Below are 24,824 nucleotides of genomic sequence, written 5' to 3'. Positions count from 1 at the left end.
AACTTGGAGTAATTAAATGAGCTCCGTCCAATACTTTTGAATGGGATGAGTTGGGGAGTTTTTGCTTTTGCAATCGAATCCTCACAGTAATTTCCAAAAAATGAAATAAATCTAGTAATAAGGACAGTAGAGACAGTTACACCAACAAAAACAGGATAAACTCTTTAAAAACTCTTCATTTCAGAAGAAACAATGAATGAGCAGGTGTCCCAGTACTGTTGTCCATATTGGGCATGTCAAATGAAACACTTGCCATATATTCTGTCCACTAGAGGGCACTCTACTCCATCAGTTTTGCTTCCTTAAAGACAGCAGGTAAACAAAAAACACAAATATTCCATGTATCCATATAGGCTGGATAATTCTGTCCTGAAATGCTGAAGCCAAGAGGTCAGAGAGGTTAAGACCAAACGTTGTATTTAAAACAAATCCTTTAACTTCTCCACTGTAATATCACATCTCTCTCTCTATGTGTGTATGTGTGCGTTTAGTTATGGGAAAGTATGGGTGTGTGTTTTCTGGAGCTAGATCAAAGCTAGACATTCCTGACCTTAGGGACAATAGAAAAGAAAACCTTTTAGACTGAGCGTGCAACAGCAAACCCTTCACTTCCCCAGAGTGTGAACTATGTGTGTGTGTGTGTGTGTGCAAAAACACAATAATAAGTTAGAATTGGGCGATATGGCCCAAAAAAAAACTTAGATTTTTTTTTTTTTAAAAATCCGATTTTCGATTAAAATCGATTTTTTCCCCTACTAAAATCTCCTAAAAGTCGCTAAATGACGTCATCGCCTAATTTGCATAATACATGTTTTTGAAGCTGTAAAGGATTAACATTGTGAGAGAGAAAAAGGTGAGTAAAAAACACTCTAAATATGTTAAAAATGATACAAATGAACTCCAACAAATGAACAACTTCTGTTGCTTTTTAAATAGGCAGTCACGTCTGAAATTACTTTATTTTAACGTAAATTACATAAATCATTTTTTTGCCGTGTTCTTAAATGTTATTATAAGAGCAGTTTTTTTATTTTATTATTTTTTTTAGCTTTCTTGAGTTTTCTTTATTTTCAAACCTATTATAGACAAATTGTTGAATAGCTTTTTACAAAGAGGGAGACACTGTGGCGAGGTGAGTGACAGGCTACGTGGTGAATGAGGTGAGTGACTGACTGAGGTTTTTTTTCGTGTCATACTGAAGACACTTTTATATTTATATTTCTGCTCTGTAAATACGGGGCGGGGTCAGTCAGCACGCACAGTGTGTTCGTGGAGCGGTGCGTGTGTGTGTCTGAGTGTGTGAGACTGCACTGTGAGTGTTGTGGGTGGGGCTCACGGCAGCTCCCGCTGCAGCGCGGGGGACAGTAACTGAGGAGCGTGTGTTCATCTCAGAGTCGCCAAAAGTCTCCAATAACACCACAAAAACTCGCTAGATTTGTCGCTAGCCGTTTTTTTTACAAAAAAAGTCGCCAGAGGGTGTGAAAAGTAGCTGAATATAGCGACAAAGTTGGCAACACTGCTCCGCCGTCATGTTGTGTGTGTGTGCGCGCGGGAGGGAGGGATAGAGGGGCGGGGCTGCCCAGCTCTAATACAGGTATACTGTATGTGTTACTTTAAAGGAGAACTTCTGTGTAAAATTGATTTTTTTGGTGTAGTAAAACATAATATAGAATATTAATCTTTGTTGAATAGCCCCTTTGAATAGCATATTTTGCCCCTGCAGATGAATAGCTTTTTACATGGTTATCCAGGCTCAAAGTAGCTCCACACCTCATTGGTAGAATCCAGAAACCCTGACACTTCTAGCGAGGCATTAATAACTTTAACAGTGCACAATAAGCTTGTTAAAAACCACTGTTATCTGCAGGTGCAAAATATGCCCCATGTCATCTATTTTAAAGCATGTTTGGACAAACTGTAAAAAAATGGCTGGATCTCGGAAAGCTGCAGGAGAACAGAAGTGGGCTATTTAACAAAGGTTAATACTCTTTATCATGTTTTACCACACCAAAATCAATTTCACATCGAAGATCTCCTTTAAATGGAGTTTGTCTATTATCCTTTTCTAATAGGGCTATGTTGGGTGTACACTAAATATCTTAATAGAAGTAATCATCATTCTCATGGGAGAATAATTGTTGATGATGATCCTTGTCTTAACAAAAGTTTGTTATTTATTCCAAAACAAGTATAAACATTATCTTAATGTAATAATCTGTGTTATGTTAATGAGATTGTGGTCATTTTTTTATTTTTAATAGATGTACAGTGTGTTCGTTATCCTAACAGGAATGTGTTCATCATCTCACAGAGATATATGTTTATTATTGCAAAGGATGTATGTCCATGATTTGAAACAGAAGTATGTTCATTATCCTAATGGGGATGTATTTCTGGGAGTATACTCTTTATCCAAGAATGACATCATTATATTAATCAAAAAGTAAGCTTTTAATTAGTGGGACTGATCATTGTCTTAAGCTTATGAGTAGCTTAATTTCCGAAATGTTCATTATCCTAATGGGAGTATGTTTTTTGTACTTATGTTCATTATCCTAATGTTCAGTATATTTATAGGAGTATGTTCACTGTTGCATTTGTGAATGATCATTATATTAAAGGGAGTAAGTTACTATTATAATATTATATAAATTCTGCACTTTTAATTTGTTTATTGAGCCCTAAATTGATTGTCAATTAATTACAGAATTTTTTTACACATGTAAAATTAAAAAAGAGTGGAGAAACATCAGCTCTACTGATGAATGTTGGATGAGTGAGGATGCGTTAGGGACGGGTAATTGGGTATGGAGGAGTCTAGTCTTGGATTAACCGCAGTGCCAGTGATGATTCACCTCTGAAGTGTCTTTTCTGGTCTGGGTGTAGGTTTAATGACCTGAGGAATCTGTGCCTGGAGAAAACAGTATTCTGCAGACTGAGATACACTTATAGAATTTAATGAGCTACTTTGGATAATATTCGCTTGTGGTTGACTTGGAAAAGTTGGAACACGTATATGTGATGATTATATGTCATTTTAACCACTCCATTAACCAGCCAAGTTCATTGCAAGTGCAAACAGACACCCAGCTAACAGAGAACGTTAAAGGAACGTTTAATACAACATTTTGAAAAGGTTAACTTGTAACATTACAGAAATAATGTTCCAGGAAAGTTTCAAAAACTGGTGACATAATAATGGTTTGCATCACAACATTTCTCACATAATGTTCCCAGCTAGATAAATACTGTACTAACATTATGAAAACATGAAAGTAATATTCCTAAAACTAAAAACGTAAATATAATATAAAAACACCTTTGTTAGCCATATTGTTAGCTCCTATCCCAACCTCCTATCTGTTTGAATGGGGAGACACATACAAAAAATGGTCTAATTATCAGTTTAACAACATATTTTAAATCCCTGATAAAAACCTTACCATAACCTCATGAACAGTTTATAGCATTTAAATCAATAATGCACTAAAAATTTGATTTTTTTTTTGGTATTGTTCTGGCTACTGCGCTTACACAGATCTCCTTATTGAGGATTGGCTTCCCCACTAGCATGCTGACCCTGGAACATACTTACTTTTTTACTGAAAGGTCCTTGAATGGGTGCTATGATAAATGATCGATCCCATTAATAACATCCCTACTTATAAGCAGTCATAGGTTAAATTATTTTCCTGTGCTTCAGTGTCAGTATTTTACATTGCGTCAAAATTTGATGAATGGACCAGTAGAAATGCTTGAAACAAAATCTTTTAATTGAACTTCCATTGAAAGCGCAGATGTTTTTTTCTTCTTCTGTTAAACTGCTGTTGTTTTTATTGAGCAATAGATGAAAGTGAAAGTAAATGTGATATTTTGATCAGTGTGGGAACAATGTGCGGAAACACATGGGTCACTGTGTTCAGCTGTGTGTGTGTGTGTGTGTGTTTGTGTGTGTGTGTGTGTGTGTGTGTGTGTGTGTGTATGTGTGTGTGTGTGTGTGTGTGTGTGTGTGTGTGTGTGTGTGTGTGTGTGTGTGTGTGTGTTTGTGTGTGTCTGCTTTTCTCTTCATAGTTGTGTGTGTGTGTGCTCATATATCCCTGCAGTACAGGCTGTATTTTGTATTGAAACACATTGGGGAATGTTTGAGGAATTTCCCTGTAATCTTGAGGGAACAGGGCTGACAGAAGCCCACAGCTTGGAGCAGAACTGAACTGGTGCTGTTATTATTATTCATGGAGTTGGACTGGCTGTAGTGTTTTGACTATTATATAAAAAAACTAAATAAAATGATGTAACTGTAAAGAATTCCATCTGCTGCTCTGTTACAGATAATTGGTGTCACACATTTTTTGTCAGTGCTGCTACACCTGTTCATGTATTTGAAGGCATGCAACCCAAATTATGATGTTCTAGACGTCTGGGTCAGAACTTCTACAGAACATCAGACTGGTATGCCTGACATGTAGTAGTCAATACCTACTAAAAGATCAATGTGCTTCAATAAAGGACAACCAGTAAACCAGAGATAGGGTCATGGGTACCAAAGGTTTGGATTAACCTCTAAATTTACAGAAATTAAAGGATCTGAAGCTATTTTATAAGTATGTCCAAAATAAACCCCACAGAAAACCTTCAAAGGTTTTGTGGAGTCCATACCTTAAATATGTGTGTATCTCTATATTCAGCTCTGGAAAAAATAAGAGACCAGTAAGAAATGATGAGTTTCTTTGATTTTACCAAATTGAAAACCTCTAGAATATAATCAAGAGGAAGATGGATGATCACAAGCCATCAAACCAAGCTGAACTGCTTAAATTTTGCACTAGGAATGGTATAACGTTATCCAAAAGCAGTGTGTAAGACTGGTGGAGGAGAACATGCCAAGATGCATGAAGACTGTGAACTGTAAAAACTGTAAAAAAACACATACACTCATTATTATTTCACCACAATATATATATAACTAAACATTTAGACTGACATCAGCTAATAACTCTAGGTTATATTTATTTAGCTACACAAACAGAAGTAGTATCTAATGCATGTGTAACACGTGTGTAATGCTGCAATATGCAAAACATCTCAGCATGGAGTTGTAGAGGTTCCTAATGTAGTCCTGTGATAATCCATCCCATGCAGCTCTAATATTCTCACAGTTCCTTCAGATTTTGCTGTAGAGGCGTAAGAGTGTTGATATCACATTAAAGAGCATCCCAAAGATTTTCAATCAGGGATAGATGTGGGGATGCAGCTGCCCTGGCATAGTATCTGTATCTTCACGGCAAGCTCTTGAGATGACGTACATCATACAGAGTCAGAAACCAAATAAACAAGTGTTTTAGACATGACTTGAGCACCTGTTAATCTGCTGCTGCTGTACTGACCTCAATTTCTGTGCATGTGTGTGTGTGTGCATGTGTGTGTGTGTGTGTGTGTGTGTGGAAGAGGGATTGGTAGAGACTGTTGAATTTTGATGGCCCAAGGCCACCATTTGGGTCCAGGAAAAAATTAGTCAGCAAGGGACTTCTTCTCCCCACACACACACCCACCAGTCATTCTCTCTCTCCCTCTCTCTCTTTTCCTCTCTCTCTCTCCCTCTCTGTCCCTCCTTCTGTCCATCTTGTGCTGTTTTTTCTTCCATATGCTAAATGACAGTGGGAGTTTTTGACTGAAATGTATCCCTACTCTAATGAATCTACTAAAATCCAAAAGTCATGGGAGAACAGAATGTTAGTCATGAATCAATAATCACTGGTGCAGAAGTTTAACCTCAGGGGGAGGGTTGGGAATGACCACACCTGCATATTAAGCTGTGGGGTGTAAGTCATAAATACTTATAATACTTCAAAAGAATTTTATTCTAATAAATGAGTCCCTTTATTAAACTGCCATCTCTGCTGGAGTAAATAGCTACCACACCTTCAGTGGAACAACCGGACCACAGTCTGTTAAAGTGAACCCCAGACCACCGAGATTGGTTCTTTTAACAGATTCGATGCTCCAAAGCAGCTTTCTCACTTTACCAAATGTGCCAAACCTGCAGAGCAAGCGAACCAAGGTCATTTACTCAGAACATCCAAAGCTAGCGTTGATAAACCCTTAATTCAAGGTGCTTTAAGCTCTAATGCCAACACAAATTTTGGCAGAATATACACATATTGTTAGTGATACACAATTTCTAGATTGTAAATCTAAATGTAGAGAATACTAAATTATTCAGCACAATAAATGGCGAAAATGCAATAAAAGCATGCTGCATTTACATGCTATTACTGGATATATGTATGTGAACATCACAACAATCTCCTATTTACCACCGACTTTCCAATGTAGGGGTGTGACCATAACAAAAACACTGATTTACACGGCTGAACACTTCTTGACTTCTTCAAAGAGTTTGGTGTCAGAAATCATTTAATTCTATGAGCCGTTTGAATAGCTCCCTTATTGTGACATCACAATAAAGAAAACCTGCATGGAACCACCCTGGCACCACTCCTTATTCATAAACCCCTACCAGAGCCCCACCCACTAGATCAGTTGAAGAAACATCATTTTGGTCTGCTGGTTAAGAACCTACAGTACAGTACAGTACAAAGCAAGATAAGCCAGCAGACTTTGTCTGACTGAGGGATCTGTACCGTGCAACGCAGTTCAGAAGATGAGGCAGATAAAAATACTTTCAAAATAAGCATGAACTAGCTTATTCATGTTTTACCATTTAGCACAAGCTAACACTAACACTAACAACATGGCCGGCAAGAATAGAGCTAGTGGTATCTCTTCATGTGAGAGTGATTTTGCGTAAAGAACTTCATGAACATGTTTTGTATAGTCCATAGACCTATTCTAGGTATAATATTTCCCCTTTTACAGCAACTGCAGATAGTTAAATAAATATTGCTGACCTAATCCTCATACCTTAGGAACTGGACTGTTGCTGTTCCTTTGTTGGACCCGACAAATAGTTTGATATCTGATATGAGCCGCTACAGTAAGATAATGAAGGAGTCGTAGAAGGTTTTCTGGCTGAGTTTGGATGTAAATTTTGTTCTATCATGTTTGGAGGTACTGGAATGACAGAATTTATTAGAAGTCATTACAAGTGTGAAGTTTTCCTGGGGTTCTCCACTGCTCTGTGAATAGCTGATTGAAGTGGACAGTAATTATGGGATTGTGGAACATCAGTGTATGAAGTTCTGCTGCAGTAGAATGGCCTGTATTGTGTATCTCTGAATGCAGTGATAACACAGAGCCACTTCATTTCAGCATGGGCTCTTCCCACAGAGTGTGTACATCTATTTGGTTGTGTGTGTGAGTCATCACAGCATAGTGACCTAGAGGGACACAAAACTCCATTCGCTCCCATAGATAATATGTCTCTCTCACTATCTGTCTTTCTCTCTTTGTTCTTTTCCCCTTTTTTTCTCCTTATCCCCTTTTCGCCTCCTCCTCTAATGGCGCTGTGCCAGTCTCTCACAAATCACCCATTTATCCAGTTTGAGTGCTGACATTTGGAACATGTTTCCAGAAGCTGATGCTATGGAGAATCGGAGAAGTGCTGACAGAACTTTGTTGTGTGTGTGTGAATACACAGTATAGAGAAGTCAGTTTCACAGGTCTGTTAAAGACAGCTTTCCTTTGAAGAACATGTATTAATGCTGCTCCCAGGTGACACAACTGTCTAAGTGCTCAATAACTGGCAATAGGGTGACCTTTCTTCTTCCACCATCACTCAGCCCAATGCCAACCAGCATGGTAATTTGTTGATGTAATAGCTTTAGAGTGATACTGCATCAGTAGCAGTTTGAAAGGATGCAATTTTGAGGTTCCGGAACCAGGAAGAATACTAGGTTCTTCCGCTGTGATGACGTATGATGTGATGTTTTGACGGTTCCACTAAACACGCTGAAAAACACCACAGTTCTTATAGGCCCGTACAGTGCTCCAGCGGTCTAAAGTGCTGCCACTATGAGCGGGAGGTCGCAGGTTCAAACCCCCGTTCATGCAGCTTTGCCGTCAAGCTGCCTGCGCTCAGAGGGAGCAAAATTGGCCCTGCTCTCTCCAGGTGGGTAGATGGCACTCTCCCCCCACATCACTCCTAGGGTGATGTCCGCAGCACAAGGCGTCTGTGAGCTGATGTATCAGAACCGAGTCGCTGCGCTTTCTTCCAAGCGCACTGTGATGCTGTTCAGCAATGTTGCCTCAGCAGCAGCTCGAAAAGAAGCTGTGGCTGGTCTGACTTCACATGTATCAGAGGAAGCATGTGCTAGTCTTCACCCTCCTGGTGTGTTGGGGCATTACTAGAGATAGGGGGAGTCCTAATGAGTGGGTTGGGAAATTGGCTGTGCTAAATTAGGGAGAAAATGGGAAAAAAAAAAATATATAATTATTTAAAACAAGAGAACCAGAGTTGTGGTTTGTTGTGGCACATTTTGGTACAGTTAAGTTTATGTCTGTGTGAAAACAAACCAAACCAAGATGGAAAACCATCCAAGATTCACACTAATAAAATACAGGTGTGAAACCGCCTTAAGTTGCACCCATTGCTGGCACAGATGTGCAAATGCACACACACACACACACACAGTCCAGTGTATAGTGCCTATAGAAAGGTACAACAGTAGTTGTCATTTGTATTTGAGTATGTAAGTATTGTGTATGAAAGTATGGATAAGTATATTCTTACTATAATCTTACTATAAGACTGAATTGAAGCACTTTATTTTGTAAATACTATCTTAAAACTATTGAAAATCAGTAAATATGTGAATAATGAATTGGCCTGCAGAACCATTCACATTTTAATATGAATATTCATCAATATTCTTCTGGATTTTTGGGCTTGTGAGGATTTGATTGAATTTGGTGACAAGAGGGTTAGTGAGGTCAAAATGTTCTTCTATTGTTTAATGGTTGATAATAAATGGTATAAAAATCTGAACCATGCAGGAAGGGGTTTTACACTGCAAATGAACTGAACTATAGTTTGAACCAAATTAAGATTCTTAGGTCCTGACTGTGTCTTGCAGCACCTTTCACATCTGCTATGTTGAACAGTCTGAAGGCCAAGTACGGAACACAGGTTTAAAAGCACCTTCAGTCTAAAACTCGGAGTACTTTGTGTCTCTCTGTTTGTGTATGTACTCGCGTGCATACATGAGCGTGTGTGTTTAACATCATCAATGTCATAAACAGAGAATGACGTTTTAATGTTTTATTCATGGGAGGGTTTCCTGACAGATTTAAAAGCAAAATAAGATAATTAATAGCAGAAGAGTCTTTATTTAAAGGCAGATGTTCACCACAAACCACATGTTAGATTTATGCGTGATTTTCTTCATATACGCCAGTAATTAAAATTAAAGAGAGACAGATAAATATAGATGTTTTCTTAAAGCTCTAGGATGTCGGCATGTCAGCACCTGAGACAGACATGGCGGTATGATGATAACTAAAAATAATACTAGACTCCGCAAGGAGAGCTGGGGATGTCTTAAATAAAAACAAATATTTAAATATTTATGTGATTGTAAACAGATGATTGTAATTATGATTTGGTAAAAAAGCAGTGTTTGTAACAAATGCCTGAAAATGTAACCAAAACCAAAAATGTAAAGAATCATCCAGACTGTTATCAGCAACAAGTCTGAAAGCCAGGGTTCCCTATCTTACAACCTGCGAAAGGTGCACCTGCCTTGTTTAAATAGCAACAATAAAAGACCACTTCAAGTAAAAGTTTGAGTAAAACTAACATTTTTGTTTTTTTCCATAAACTATGGACAATATTTCTCCCAAATTCCAAATAAAAATATTGTTATTTAGAACATTTATTTGCAGAAAATGAGAAATGGCTGAAATAACAAAAAAGATGCAGAGCTTTCAGACCTTAAATAATGCAAAGAAAACAAGTTCATATTCATAAAGTTTTAAGAGTTTAGAAATCAATATTTGGTGGAATAACCCTGTTTTTAATCACAGTTTTCATGCATCTTGGCATGTTCTCCTCCACCAGTCTTACACACTGCTTTTGGATAACTTTATGCCACTCTTGGTGCAAAAATTCAAGCAGTTCCGTTTGATTTGGTGGCTTGTGATCATCCATCTTCCTCTTGATTATATTCCAGAGGTTTTCAATTTGGTAAAATCAAAGGAACTCATCATTTTTAAGTGGACAATTTTTTTTTCAAAAGATGTATACGCTGATGGATATAGTGGTTTCGAAATAAGATGTGTTCAGATAAGTTTCTCCTGTATTGCTGTCTGAAAACAACCTAGACACATGTCAACGGTCAGACCGTTCATTGCAATCTTGGCAACACATGCACATTCAACACGTGTACCCCCATGCTTCTTTTGTGCACATGCAGCAGTGCACAAACCTAACTTTTACATCAATTGAAATTGCTGTTCACGCAAATGACCTGCTCATGCAATACATATACATTCTCCTCTGCTGAAAAGCGCTGGACACGTTCAAGTATCTGCACCTCTGAAATAGCAATATGCAAAAGTCAGAGCGCACCTGTCTCTAAATAGATCCCAGGGATCACATGGTATGATGGTATGAGTCATTGCACTTCTGTGATTCAGCATTAATGCACAAAATCACTGAGATCTTAGAGCAACACAAGCTGCCTTTAAGACCACATCTTTTCCAAGAATGGCTATGCAGTTTTCAACAAGACAGTGCAAAACCACATGCTGCACATATTACAAAGCCATGCCTGAGGAAGAAAAGGGTACGAGTAATGTGTGGGGAATTTAAAAGCAAAAAGGAAACACCAACAATCCAGTACTGTTGTACATCTTAAGACGTGTTTGCAGGAAGAATAAGACAAAACAAACCCTAAAACATTTTATCCCTTGCTTTTACCAGTGTAAAAATGTATTTTTTGTAACAGACACAGATGTAAAATAAAATGCAATAAACGGAGAACTTCAGTTTAATGGTGGTGTATTTCAGAGCAGACACTGTAATTTGAGACGTGACCCCTAGTTCACACTGTAGGCTCTCTAAAGTACACACCTGATTATTTATATTGGTGTGTGTGTGTGTGTGTGTGTGCACCTGCTGGTGGGTTTACTTTAGGTGAGTGGGGTCACCTGTGTCCATAAAGGGTCCACAGAGCCGCTGGAGTTTTCCTTGCGGAGGTTGTGCAGTGTTACTATATATAAAAAAAGGTATTAAGCCATTTTAATCCAGTATGATTCTGCAGTGCTTGTAGAATTTATAATCTCATAGCAATATCCATAAAGTGGTTTTAATCCAGTATGAATCTGCAGTATGTGCAGTGTTTACAGTCTCACATTAATAATTGTGAAATGGTTTTAATCCAGTATGAATTTGCAATGTGTATTATTTTTACAGTCAGACAGTAATAATTATGGAATGGTTTTAATCCAGTATGAATCTGCAGTATGTGCAGTGTTTTCAGTCCTAATTTATTATTGTGCAAGGGTTTTAATCCAGTATGAATATGCAAAGTGTGCAGTGTTTACAGCCTCACTTTAATAATTGTGGAATGGTTTTATTCTAGTATACATTTGCAATGTGTGTAGTTTTCACAGTTTGACAGTAATAACTGTTTAATTTTAATTCAGTATGAATCTGCAGCATGTGCAGTGTTCATAGTCTTACATTAATAATTGTGCAAAGATTTTAATCCAGTATGAATATGCAAAGTGTGCAGTGTTTGAAGTCTCACATTAACAAATGTGGTATGGTTTTAATCCAGTTTGAATATTTTGATAGTAATAACAGTCATGCATTTTAATCCAGTATGAATCTGCTGTGTTTGTTGAATTTATAGCCTCACAGTAATAATCATGAAGTCATTTTAATCCAGTATGAATCTGCAGTATGTGAAGTGTTTACAGTCTTAAATTAATAATTGTGCAGGGGTTTTAATCCAGTATGAATCTGTAATTTGTGTACATTTTACAGTCTGACATTAAAAAAAGTATGCAATTGTTTTAATCCAGTATGAATCTGCAGTATGTGCAGTGTTTACATTAATAATTGTGGAATGGTTTTAATCCAGTATGAATCTGCAGTATGTGCAGTGTTTACATTAATAATTGTGGAATGGTTTTAATCCAGAATGAATTTGCAATGTGTGCAGTTTTCACAGTTTGACAGTAATAACTGTTATGCATTTTAATCCAGTATGAATCTGCCATGTGTGTAGTATTTAAAGTTAGACAGTAATACTTTTAGAATGGTTTTAATCCAATATGAATTTGCAGTATGAGCAGTTTTAATAGTTCGACAGTAAAAACAGTTATACTTATACATATTAATCAAATATGAATCTGCTGTGTTGTTAAATTTATAGCCTCACAGTAATAACCATGTCATTTTAATCTAGTATGAATCTGCAATGTGTGTAGTTTTTACAGTCTGACAATAATATTTTGGAATGATTTAAATCCAGTATGAATCTGCAGTGTGAGTAGTGTTTACAGACACACACAGATAACCATCATAGATTATTCATTATAAAAAAAAAATCTGTTAGATTTAATTTACAGAACCAGTATAAAACCATTATACATTGAATGTCTTTATATTACATTAGATTTAGATTAGGTACAAAATGTAAACATATATAAACAGTTAAGTTATGCAGTAGTAGTAAGGCAAAACGGAGCACAGATACAATAGACATACTGTATATCTGTATAACAAAACCTCACATCTCTCAAATGGTAACTTTACAGGTGATGGAATAATCTAAAATTTAATGGATGTTTAGGATCATTTCTGCTGATCTAAAAAATAAATCATAGGAAATATTAAAACAGTGGAATGGTATTGCAAATAAAAAAGTGTAAAATGAAAAAAAAAATTCCAATGTGAGTAATATCAGTGTTACAAAATGTAGAAATTTGAGTGGAGGTTCCCGTAATTCAGAAACTGTCATTCAAAATCTATGTATGGAGGTGGGTAATTGAGAGTGTGTATACAGTATGTATATAGTGAATATGTGTGTTTTAGTGTGTATTGGCTGTATTGGCCGAATGAGGCCAGTCCCCTGTGTCAAATAGGTGGGACACTACGTAGTCCTGATACTGTCCATCGATGAGTTTAGCAGCGTTGTTTTTGGCGAACCAGCAGTCCACTGTCTGAGTGCCGGAATAGATCCGCCGGCTCTTCTTCACCACATTAACGATTCGCTCTTTCACCTTCAGCACCTTCAGACCCGACTGCAGTGGGCCAGCAGTAGCGTTAGCTTCCTGTGTGCCGTTTCCTTTTGCTACAGTGATGTTTCCAAGAACCTCAGTTAATGCAACCTCTTCATGTAGAAACTGACCTGAAGAATTATACAGAGTATTTGGCAGATTTTAGGGTATATTAACACAAAAAGCTCAATTTAACAGGAGTTTAACAGGATTTTTCTGGGGAAATATAAAATAAGATCCTTTATCCATATTAAACAAACTAAACCCAACTGAGATGGTGATTTGGGATGAGCTGGAGCTTCACAGCATGAAGAGAAAAAGCAGCAACTATTGTTCAGCACCTCCAGAAACTTCTTCAAGATGCTGAGAAAACTATTCCAACTATTATAAATCAGTCATTAAAGCTAGATGTGGTAGCTATAAGAATCTAAAGTATTACACATATTCTGGCCTATTTAACACTTTTTGTTTACAGAATAATTCTGCATGTGTTCATATAAAGCTTTAATACAGTCTTCAATATTAAGTTTACAATGTAAAAAAAATCATACAAATAAAGAACACACATTGATATGAAATGTGTCCAAACTTTTGACTGGTACTGTAAAAGATTCTGTACTTTATAATGTACAGAAAGTTTATATCCAGATATAGTAGATTCTATTACCAGGCAGTTGCTTGGCTGTTGAGGTTTCCCGTGTTTTTCACAGTGTTGCTGGCTGGTTCCTTCCCTGTGGCTAAGCCGTTGGTGTGGTGTTTTTTTGTGGTATCCTGGGTGGTTGCTATGGCTTTGCTAAGGGGTGGCTGTGGAATGCCAGTTGGTTGCTACGGTGTTAATAAGTAATTGTTAAGTGGTTGTTATGGTGTTGCTAGATACCACATCTATCTTTGAGGACAGATCTGTACACTCTTGGTATTTTAATCTCAATGTTTTCATGAGGGAGAGTCACCTGGAATAGTTTTCTCAGCATCTTGAAGGAGTTTCTCAAGGTGCTGAACAATAGTTGCTGATTTTCCTTCACACTGTGAAGCTCCAGCTCATCCCAAATCACCATCTTAGTTGATCAGGTTTAGATCAGGGGATTGTGGAGGACAAACACTTTTTTACTGTTTACTACATAATGTTTCCTTTAATTGTTTTCATGTCTTAAATAGTAATCTATAATGTAGAAAATAAATAAAGAAAGAAATAAAGAAAGAAACATTGAATGGGAAGGTGTGCCCAAACTTTTGAATGGTACTGTATATTTCTGTTCTATTTTGTTTTATTTTATTATACCAAAAACTTACATGCGAGTCGACTCAATGCAAATACATTGACATCAGGTTATTATTGGAAGAAAGTGGATTAAATGGCAGAAATGACTGTAGTGTCCACCTGCACTGGGGAGTTCATGGTATATTTGGAAACTTTAACAATGTTTCCATATTAGATCTAACACTAATATTTCAACAATGCGAGGATAAATAATAAAGTTCTGTATGATTATTAGCTATATAAAATAAAGCATTATTAATATAGTAGGTGTGAATGTGTGTTTACTTACCTAACAGCCCGTGTGTGCTCTTGCTAAGACCCCCGCTCTTCGCTATGTAGAATCCCAGGTGGTCTCGCTGATAGGGGGCGGGGTTTTTGTAATTATGCAGCAGGATAATGAACTGGATGGTTCCCTGAATGGTCACTGTAATGTTGGCGTTAGCAACAATGGCCACGCCCAGACTGTCGGACTCCACGGCGATGCTGGAGCTGCAGGGGAGGATCATGCGGTCCCGGCCGTCCAGGATGACCTTCCTCGGGGTCACCTCGATATACGAGCGCCGGGGTCGATCCACCACCACGATGATGGAGCTGAAGTACGTACGCTGCTGCTTGTGACTACCGGCCGGCGCTGGAGCTCCAATCAGCTTACCGTTCACTGTCACACCTTAACCATCACACACACACAAATATATAAACACATATACATACATATACCTATTATTAATGATAAAATATTTGTTTAAAATGACTCAGTGTATATTTTATTTAGTATCTAATAAGTGTATTCAAACTCTATTATGAATTATCTGATATTTCCTATAGTATATCATTTTATATATACTATGAATTATCCAATATGTCCTATAGATAAGATTCTCATGTTAATTACTTATTATCCATTATGGATTATCCAGTACCTACTGTGAAGTATTCAGTATCCACTATGAATTACGCAGAATTTACTAGAGATAATTCTCAGTCTACTATAAATTGTTTAATATTTACTATAAATTGTTCGTTGTAAGCTATGAACACGCTACAGTACCAGTCAAAAATAATTTACTGTTTTTCTTTTTTTTTCCTACATTGTAAATGAATACTGAGGTCATCCAGACTTTGAATAAACACATAAGGAACCGTGTAATAATTTAAAAGTGTTAAAACAAACCAAAATACTCTGTGAAGCATTTAGGTGGCTCTTATTTTGGGTGCTGTTAACTTGTGGTTTCTGAGGCTGGTAACTTTAATGAATTTGTCTTGTGCAACAGAGGAACTCTTGGTCTTCCTTTCCTGGGGCAGTCCCAATGAGAGCCAATTTCATTATAAAAATTTTGACAACCTTTGCCATTGCACTTGAGAATACTTTTAAAGTCTTTTTTTTTCAGATTGACTGACCTTCATTTCTTAAACTATTTTTTTTCTTTACTTATTTTTTATTGCCATAATATGGATTGGAACATTACTCAAATACCTCTTCACAAATTTACAACTGATGCTCTCAAACACATTAAGAGGCAAGAAATTTCTCTTAACAAGTTCAGCATAGCTGTTAACTGAATGTCTTTTTATAGCTGCCTGAACACAGCTGTCTTCGAAGCAAGAGGTGTTACGTTAAAGAATGTGAAATATAAGAAATATTCTGGTTTGTTTAACACTTTTTTGTTTACTTAATAATTCCATATGTTTTTCTTTACAGTTTGCATAATCTACAAGGCAGAAATGTGTGTCCAAACTGTTGACTAGTTCCGCACATTTTTTAATATCTACTCTTTATTATTCATTAATTGTTACCAACAATTTATAATCCATCTGTGTTGACTTATTCAGTATTGTCTATTCATTATTGAGTGACTATTATGAATTATGAAAACAGTGAATTCTGTTGTTTACCGGAGTGTTTGTGGTCAGTCACCAGTCGCAGGACGTCTCCCGGTTGCCCGTTAATGTTAAAGCACACCGTAAGCTTACTGAGGGGGAAATCCACCACAAAGTGAGGATCTCCATCCGCTACAGAGATACACAGATAAAACGATCAAAATACTGTAATAAATACATACACATATCATCAACTAATAACACCCAAAATATACTGACAGGAGTGTAACTTGGTGGGCCTTACTGACTCTAAGGTATATAGGGTTGAGTCCACAGTTGAGTCCACTACACTAAAAGGAAGTAAATCACCTGAGTATTCATTTCACCTGTTCACACACACTTTCATGTCAAACACACCTTTCCGAGTACTGTTTGGTTTACTCACATTACAAACAGTTATTCCTTGCCTGTGGTGGCTTTTCCGTTATAATCTTGTTGGAATGGTATGGTTATTCTCCTATTTACTGGCATTGACCCTGCTTGTTTTGACCTCCCCTTGTACATCTAATTTATTTAATAATGTATTTAAACTGTATTTGCAAGTGTCTGAGATTATGTGGAATGTTGACCGACTCTATAAGATATATGGTCATCTAGTTGAGCAATGCTTTCCATTCTGATTCATAATCTTGCGTGAACTATCAACTATGCCTCGGAGAAGAATTCAGAACTGATTCAATTAGTTTTGGGGTGCAATTTTAAACGTTTCCAGATCAGGTCTTCAATACTTCACTCCGACAGCCAACGATACTTTAATAAGGTCCTGCAACCCTGCAAAACCTACCTTTCGAAAACCCACATTCCAGTACACTATTCCAACAGGACAATGCTCGTCCACATACTGCCATGACCAGAAGCATCACCAGACCTATCCCTGACTAAAAATGTGTGTAACGCCTGGTGCAGAAGACGCTCCTGTCTCTCCCACACTCAGCTCTACCTGCAATCTTCAGCTTTTGGACTACGATACCTAGAATGCCCCTCACACTGACACTGCACACCGCACTACCAGCCAGTCAATCACCTGAGTATTGATTTCACCTTTCACTCCACACAACATTGAGTATTGTTTGGTTTTCCCCCAAATTACAAAGAGTTATTCCTTGCCTATGTTTGCCTTTCTGTTCCAACCTTTTTGTGTTTTACTGACTCTATTTTGCTACTACCTTTCTGTGTATGAAACCTGGACTGATTTTCACTGCCATTTACCGTTACTGACCTGGCTTGTTTTGACCTCCCTCTTGTACATCTACTTTATTTAATACAGTATTTAAACTGTATCTGCACGTCCTGTGCAGCCATGACAATGTGTGGGATTCTATTAGACGAATAAAAATTACAACCTGACACTTCTTTACTTCTCTCTGAGTGCAACTACTATTTTTATGATACGTGTGTAGTAATCATTAATTATGTTTATTTAGTTTTAAAACCTACTAAATTTGTTGTTCGAAGAACTGGCACAAATATGAAGCCACTTCTGAGCAGCCAGACTGCACTTGATCTCCACAGTGAGTTAATCTACTGAACCAGCCTCGCTCCACTTAATCTGTGAGGCAGCAGCCCTGCCCTGCTGTAACTGACTCCAGCTGATGTCCAGTTGATGGAGGCCTGCTGGTAAATGCCTGTTGGGTAGTGTTGCATGGTCACACAGCGTATCAGCAGAGACGGGTTCAGGCTAGAACTCTGTTCATAGAGAACCCTCTTATTCCTCTGCTGTAGTAATCTCTGAAAGGCCATCTCAAATAGCCACTTAAAATCTGCTCTGTTCTTCAAAAGAGCTTTACTTTAAGCTCCTCCTTTAGAATTCACTGTGATTAACACACACACACACTTGCTCTTTTTTAGGACACGGGGTCAGTATGTGTCCCAAATGTATTATCTACTGGGTAACACTCTACAATAAGGGTCACAATTAACAGTACTTACAACAGTAATAAATATTGTCACATTGTGGATATTTGACTATTCTCAACTTTTATAGTTGTATCTACACTACTTACATACAACCCTAATTCCAATGAAGATATTGAAGATATTGTGCAAAACTAAAATAAAAACAGAATACGATGATTTTCAAATTCTTTTCAATATTTGGTGGAATAACCCTGGTTTTTAATCACATTTTCTATGCATCTTGGCATGTTCTCCTCCACCAGTCTTACACACTGCTTTTGGATAACTTTATGCCTTTACTCCTGGTGCAATAATTCAAGCAGTTCAGCTTGGTTTGATGACTTGTTATCATCCATCTTCCTATTGATTATATTCCAGAGGTTTTTAATTTGGTAAAATCAAAGAAACTCCTCATTTTTTAATGATCTCTTATTTTTTCCCAGAGATGTATGTAGCCTAGTATAAAGATCATCCGATCTTCAGAGACTCAAAAGAATTTGTGGGAAATGTCCCAACTAAGCTTCTTCTTAATATATTTGCACTGTACTAACATGAATTCAATATATGCAGCTGCAACAGGGAGCCTAGCACACCAAAAAATTATCAGCATTAAAATTTAACCCTCCTGTTATGTTTATTTGTCAGAAGAGCAATGATGTTCACAGACACAGGTCAGTTTGACCTGTTGCATGTTTAATTTTCCAAAAGTTGTCTGAAACCAAAAAAATCCGTACAAACAGTGTGAATATTTCATGATTAACTCCATTAATAATTATTCTATAAATATTTAGTGCAATAGTGTTCCTTTCCTCTAACAGGTAATGGTTCAATTAGGATAATTCACTCATTTTTTATAAAAAAAAAACATGATTAAACTTAAACTTTTTAATGTTTCACTACTTTTTTTTACTTTTGAAAGACCACCATATAATTAGGGTTGCAACGGTATGAGATTTTCACGGTATGATAACCGTCTCGGAAAATACCGCGGTATCACGGTTATCACGGTATCACAGTTTGTTACATATATTATTAAACTGACCCTTAAAAAAATTACAACAAAGGTTTTTTGTTCAATTAACTATTTATTGTAGAAACTACACCATCAGGTGAAGGGAACCATGTTTTTCCACTACTCTTAAGGGCATTAAGAGTGTATATATATATAAAAAAAGTTGGTATATAACCAGATACTGCAGAAAGAGGGGATTTATATCTGACATGATCCTCACAATAGAGATTTCTATTTTAAGGCTTTCACACCTTAAAACCTTCAACATATGAAAAACAGGCACGTCAGAATTTGAAAATGAACGCATGTAAATGAATGGCGTCTTTCACATCCAGTCCGCCTAGGACCTTTACACGGACACGTGAATCCATCGTAGCACGCACTTCACGCCTGTACCTGCGTGCCCAAATTTCGGATAACTCAGCGCTTTTGCGGGCGCTTACCGCATGGGTTGTGCACGACTACATAGAGGTTTTATTTAGGTTCAGATTAAAATTATAAACTAAACACATACTTTGCGCTGCACAGCAGGGTGGTGTTCTCGGAGATGGAGAACAGGTTTGATGTATTTCCTCCTTTAGCTGTGACTTTACGGCCACATTAATTACAAGCTTGTTGATTACAAGATTACAAGTCTGTTTTCAGGCTGTTTGAATGAGCGAAATATGATCAGAATTATGTTAATTAACACTAACATAGAGGCATATAACTATTATTTAATTCAAATGATTTTTAAGAACAGCTAAACACAGTGCGGAGAAGTTCACGTGCGAGAGAGAGACAGAGAGAGAGAGAGAGAGAGAGAGAGATTTGCTTGTTCTGATGTGAGCTACTCACAGGTAAAGGTTCTCTTTTATCTCCTCATGCTCATTTTAGTCCAATACATAATTCTGCAGTTTCTCAGTGTTTTCTGTCGTATTTTGCGGCCAGCGCGAGCGCTTACAACTAATACCGCGGGCCGCGAGGTGCTGCCGCGCTGCCGCTGTTATGCCGAATCAGACTCCCTGCTCAATCCGACTCCCGCTTCGCGGACAGAATCGGCACAACACCCTCCGCTGTACAACTGCGGAAGTGAAAACAGCGCCTATAAATAGGTTAGTTAAGTTTCACTTTCAGTTTTCGTTATTTATTTCTCCGCTGGCTTGCGTTTTACCGGTAATAAGCAAACACACACGGTATGATAACCGTGCATTTTAATACCACGGTATACCGTGAAACCGGTTACTGCTGCAACCCTACATATAATACACAATATTTTTTACATAACATTTAAACATAACGTTGAAACAATTTTGTTTAAGTTTTGTTTTTGCAGGGGATGTTTGCAAGTATGTGAGATGAACCATTTTCATATTATATGTTGATTACACTAATTAAGGCAAGCAGAAAACATTTTATAATGATAAAAATACTTTTAACTCATTTTGCTAGATCTTTAATCTTTAAAACGGGTCAATTTGACCCATAAGATAAAAGGAGGGTTAGTATAACATTATAGTCATTATGGCATGGAGTACAATGTGTTTTTGGGGAGGGGGTGGAGCATCATAGGCTTCTGTGGCACCAGCTAAGCTTTTGTCCTTAATGGCATTTTCTACCCTTACATTACTTTTACTCTTATCTTTTTATAAGTAGTTTTAAAAACACTACTTTTACACTTTTACTTGAGTAAAAATCTTTTTACAGAAGCATTTTAAACCATGCTATCTATGTTTACCAGAGTAATAAATGTCAATATATGCAACTGGGATGCACACCCAGTCTTTCCCAATTCTGTGAATTTCAATTCTAACACAAAGTGCATTCCACAGCTCACCTCACACACATACACACCAACTCACACACACACACGCCCAAACAATCCCCCCTGGCTCTGCTTTTTCTCACCCTCCTCAGAACAGCCTCAATTAAAGCCTGCAGTCAGCCCTCACCGGCACTTAGCCCCTCTCAGCCCAGACCCCTCTACTCACCTGAGCTAAATTACAAGCTGTTTACACACACAGCGCTTCAGTTACGCTGCTCTGTAGTCTTCTCGCTACTTTAAAACACACACACAAACACTCTCTCAGATCACACATAATGGACTTGCAGCAGATGTTCCCAGTTGCTTCACACAGAAGAGAAATTACCGGATGTTTTGGAGAGGGTGACAGACGTTTTGGCGGTCTTTTTAACTCCATCTGTAGACGAAACACAAAGGGTCACAGTGGTGGATTTAAATGAGCTCCAGAGAGTGTTTAAAGTCCATTTCTAACGTAACGTGTGGCTTTGTGCAACAAAAACAGCCATAATTCTCGATTATATGAGCATTTCATGCCTTAGAACATAGAAGCTGCTTTTTATTACAGTGACTGTTCCGCACAGTATGAACCCAACATATTTCTTCATTTCATGCTTTTTTAATGACGAAGACATTAAAGCTACACAGGAACACATGCAGAATGTGTTTTATTTTGTTTAGATTCTTCTAGGTAGCACATTTAGCTTTGAGGACAGATCTGCACAGTCTTGGTATTTTAAAATCAGTGTCTTTATTAGGTAGAGTCACCTGGAATAGTTTTCTCAGCGTCTTGTTTTAATGTCTTCAATATTAATTTACAAAATTAATATTAATCAAATTAATCAATTAATCAAAAAAATTAATAACTAAAGAAAAATATTGAATGAAAAAGAGATGTTCTGATTTTATACTGGTACTAAGCACTTCCATTCCTACATTTTATGCCTGCAAATACATATATTCCAAAAGTAAAAGTTGGTACAGTAATTGGTTGGTAAAGCAATTGCCACTATGCAATGCTGCCATTTCTTCTCAAAACACTTAAAAGATGTTTTTTTCGCACTGAGGATACCAAGTGGTCAAGTGTATTACACATCTCTTAAGACATGCTTTTATAATTTGTGGTTTTGCATTGTCTTGTTTTTTTCCCATTTTTTCCCCAATTTACACGGCTAATTACCCAACCCACTCTTTAGGACTCCCTCTATCACTAGTAATGCCCCAACACCAGGAGGGTGAAGACCAGCACATGCCTCCTCTGATACATGTTTTCGAACTGATACATGTTTTGTTGATGCAGCATTGCAGAGTAGCATCACAGGGCGCTCAGAGAAAGCGCAGGGACTCGGATCTGATACATCAGCTTACAGACGCCTTGTGCTGCGGACATCACCCGTTTGGAGTAATGAGGGAAAAGAGCGCCATCTACCCACCCAGAGAGAGCAAGGTCAATTGCGCTCTTTTAGGGCTTTGGCAGCTGATGTCAGGCTACATAAACAGGATTCGAAGCTCCTGATGATAGTGGCAGCGCTTGCATTGCATTGTCTTATTGAGAAACTACATAAAACATCCCTGGAAAAATGTTGTCTTGAAGGCAGCATGTGTTGTCCTAAGAACTCAATGCAAAACCACATGCTGCATACATTACAAAGACACGGCTGCCTTTATATGAATATATGTGCTATGTATTAACGTATGTGTTAGGGGTGGGAATCTTTTACTATCTCACGATTCGATTCGATTCCGATTTTGGGGGCCACGATTCGATTCAAAATCGATTTTTGATTCAAAACGATTTGATTTATAAAAATTTATTGAAAACTTATTGAAAAAAAAGCCTCCAAAATATACACTGGTCCTGGAGCAGGTAATGTGTTACAAAAACAATAAAATGTGCAGGAATGTGGGTCTTCAGTGACAGAGGAATCACTGGGATATCACAATGACGTTAATGAACAATAAATAAATAATAAATAACACTGCTTTATTACCAGGCTACTAGCGGTGGTGTGTAGGTGACGCTGCTGGGCTGATGTGATGATAGCAGTGGAGCGCTAAAGTTCAGGAGCAGCTGCTGATTAACTAGTTAATTTTAGGCCGTTGTATTTCTTCTGAAAGGGGGCAGGAGGTGGAGAAATTAATTCATATTGTCCATTCCTTAATTCCTCTGTGATGGGGAGCTGAAATTAGCTCTGATTAGCTTATTGTTATTTTTCCGTTCCGCCTTAAATGCTGCAGCCCGCTGCCACCTGTAGCGTTATTTAAGGTGGAACTGGAAAGTTAGCTAGTTAGCTAGCTAACAGAAACTGAAACTAACTACTAGCGATCTTTTTTATGCTTGTTATGAAGCATTCTGCCATAAAACATTAAAACTACACGTTAATCTAAGGTAATATAGTGCTTGTTCTGCCATCTTACCGGTGATTCTCATACACCTACGCTCTGTGTGGGTCTGACGGTAAGTTCAAACTGCAGCGGCCACGGTCGCTTTGGGCAGTGGGAGGCGGAGCGAAAAACGCTTCGTGCCGCTGCAGTGTGAACTTACCGTGAGGGGTAGGGCCAAGGGAAGAAATGGGATTGGACCTTAGAATCGATTTTGGGACATTTTAAATCGATTCTGAATCGTAGTAAATGAGAATCAAGATTCTTATGTGAATCGATTTTTTGGCACACCTCTAGTATGTGTTATATATGTATTTAATATATTGAGTTCATACTTTTTTTTTTTTTTTGCATTTTCAATACTATTTAAATTTTTTTTAATTTAATGTTTCACCCTTTACGCAGACTGTTACAAATCAGAACGAACGTAAAAAAATCTCACTTTTTGCTTTGCCAGCTTCTGGACTCCGACCAGTCTGCTCCTTCTTTCTGGTTATGCTCTGGGGTGTGTCCCCAGCTGACTCCTCTTCTGGCAGCTGATTGGCTGACTCTGAATCAGTGCTGGTCGGTGCTTTCGTAGGCTCCACCCCTGCTAAAGTGCCATCGGCTAGTACCTGCGGCGTCTCCACGGACATTTGCGTGAGCGGCGTGAGGAAGTTAAACTCCAGCGAAAGGTTGGCGGCCTGCTGGGTGAACTTCTCTCTCTCGCTGCTCGTCTGGCTGCGCAGTCGTTCCTTCAGACCATCCTTTACACTCAGAAACCCCCACAGGCGCTCGACGTAGCCGCCTGCATCTGACCCCGCCTCCGCCTCGGCCAGCCGACGCTTGGTTTCCCGCTCACGATCGGTCAGCTGCACGTCCGTCTCCAGACGCAGGCTGCGATCGCTGTTGCTAGCCGTTACCTGCACGTGGAGAGAATCCGAACTGTGATTGGTCAGCTTGCCGGCCACCACGATCTCAGAGCCATTAAAGTAGTTGGAGAAGTGGTGCTGGGTGACGTATTCCACAGCATCCTCAGAGTAATCCACACGGATGTCTGAGAGCAGAGGGGTACCGATCTCGGCATAGAAGCTGGAGAAAAAGTTAAAAAGAATATATTATAGGTAGTGTTTTCCAAAAAGTTCAAGTATTGGGACCTTTACTTATTCATTGTTTCTTTTGAAATCAATGGTAATGTTCTCCACTGTCCAGAGAATACTTTCTACTAGATTTTGGAGGATTGCTGTAAGGATTTGATTGCATTCACTGAGGAATAAGAATGTTTATGCTTATGCAATGTATAGGACAATTCCGTAATCTAAGGGGGGAATTTGACAGGGGACATGCTGCTGCTGTTGTCCAATACAACCCATTGCACACAATCACTCCAGTGCCAGTGTTGCAGGGTGCCTCCGTGTCTATGATACCTCCTGGCTCCCTTCCTTTAGTTAGGC

General features: G+C 38.1%; 1 protein-coding gene across 1 annotated transcript in view; it reads right to left on the bottom strand.

The window, feature by feature from the left end:
* Window positions 1-12,211: 12,211 nt before the first annotated feature.
* The window catches only part of itih5 (inter-alpha-trypsin inhibitor heavy chain 5), a 29,395-nt gene continuing 16,782 nt past the window's right edge, over window positions 12,212-24,824 (bottom strand). The window contains exons 10-14 of the mRNA XM_022671386.2: window positions 23,834-24,462; window positions 21,359-21,409; window positions 16,337-16,453; window positions 14,733-15,110; window positions 12,212-13,316 (exon numbers count right to left, since the gene is read on the bottom strand). Of these exons, the coding sequence (XP_022527107.2) occupies window positions 12,997-13,316; window positions 14,733-15,110; window positions 16,337-16,453; window positions 21,359-21,409; window positions 23,834-24,462 (1,495 nt within the window). The 3' untranslated portion in view covers window positions 12,212-12,996. The remainder of the gene's footprint in view (window positions 13,317-14,732; window positions 15,111-16,336; window positions 16,454-21,358; window positions 21,410-23,833; window positions 24,463-24,824) is intronic.

This window comes from Astyanax mexicanus, chromosome 2, assembly GCF_023375975.1.
Source record: "Astyanax mexicanus isolate ESR-SI-001 chromosome 2, AstMex3_surface, whole genome shotgun sequence".
NCBI lineage: Eukaryota > Metazoa > Chordata > Actinopteri > Characiformes > Acestrorhamphidae > Astyanax > Astyanax mexicanus.
This window is presented reverse-complemented; position numbering and strand designations above follow the sequence as displayed.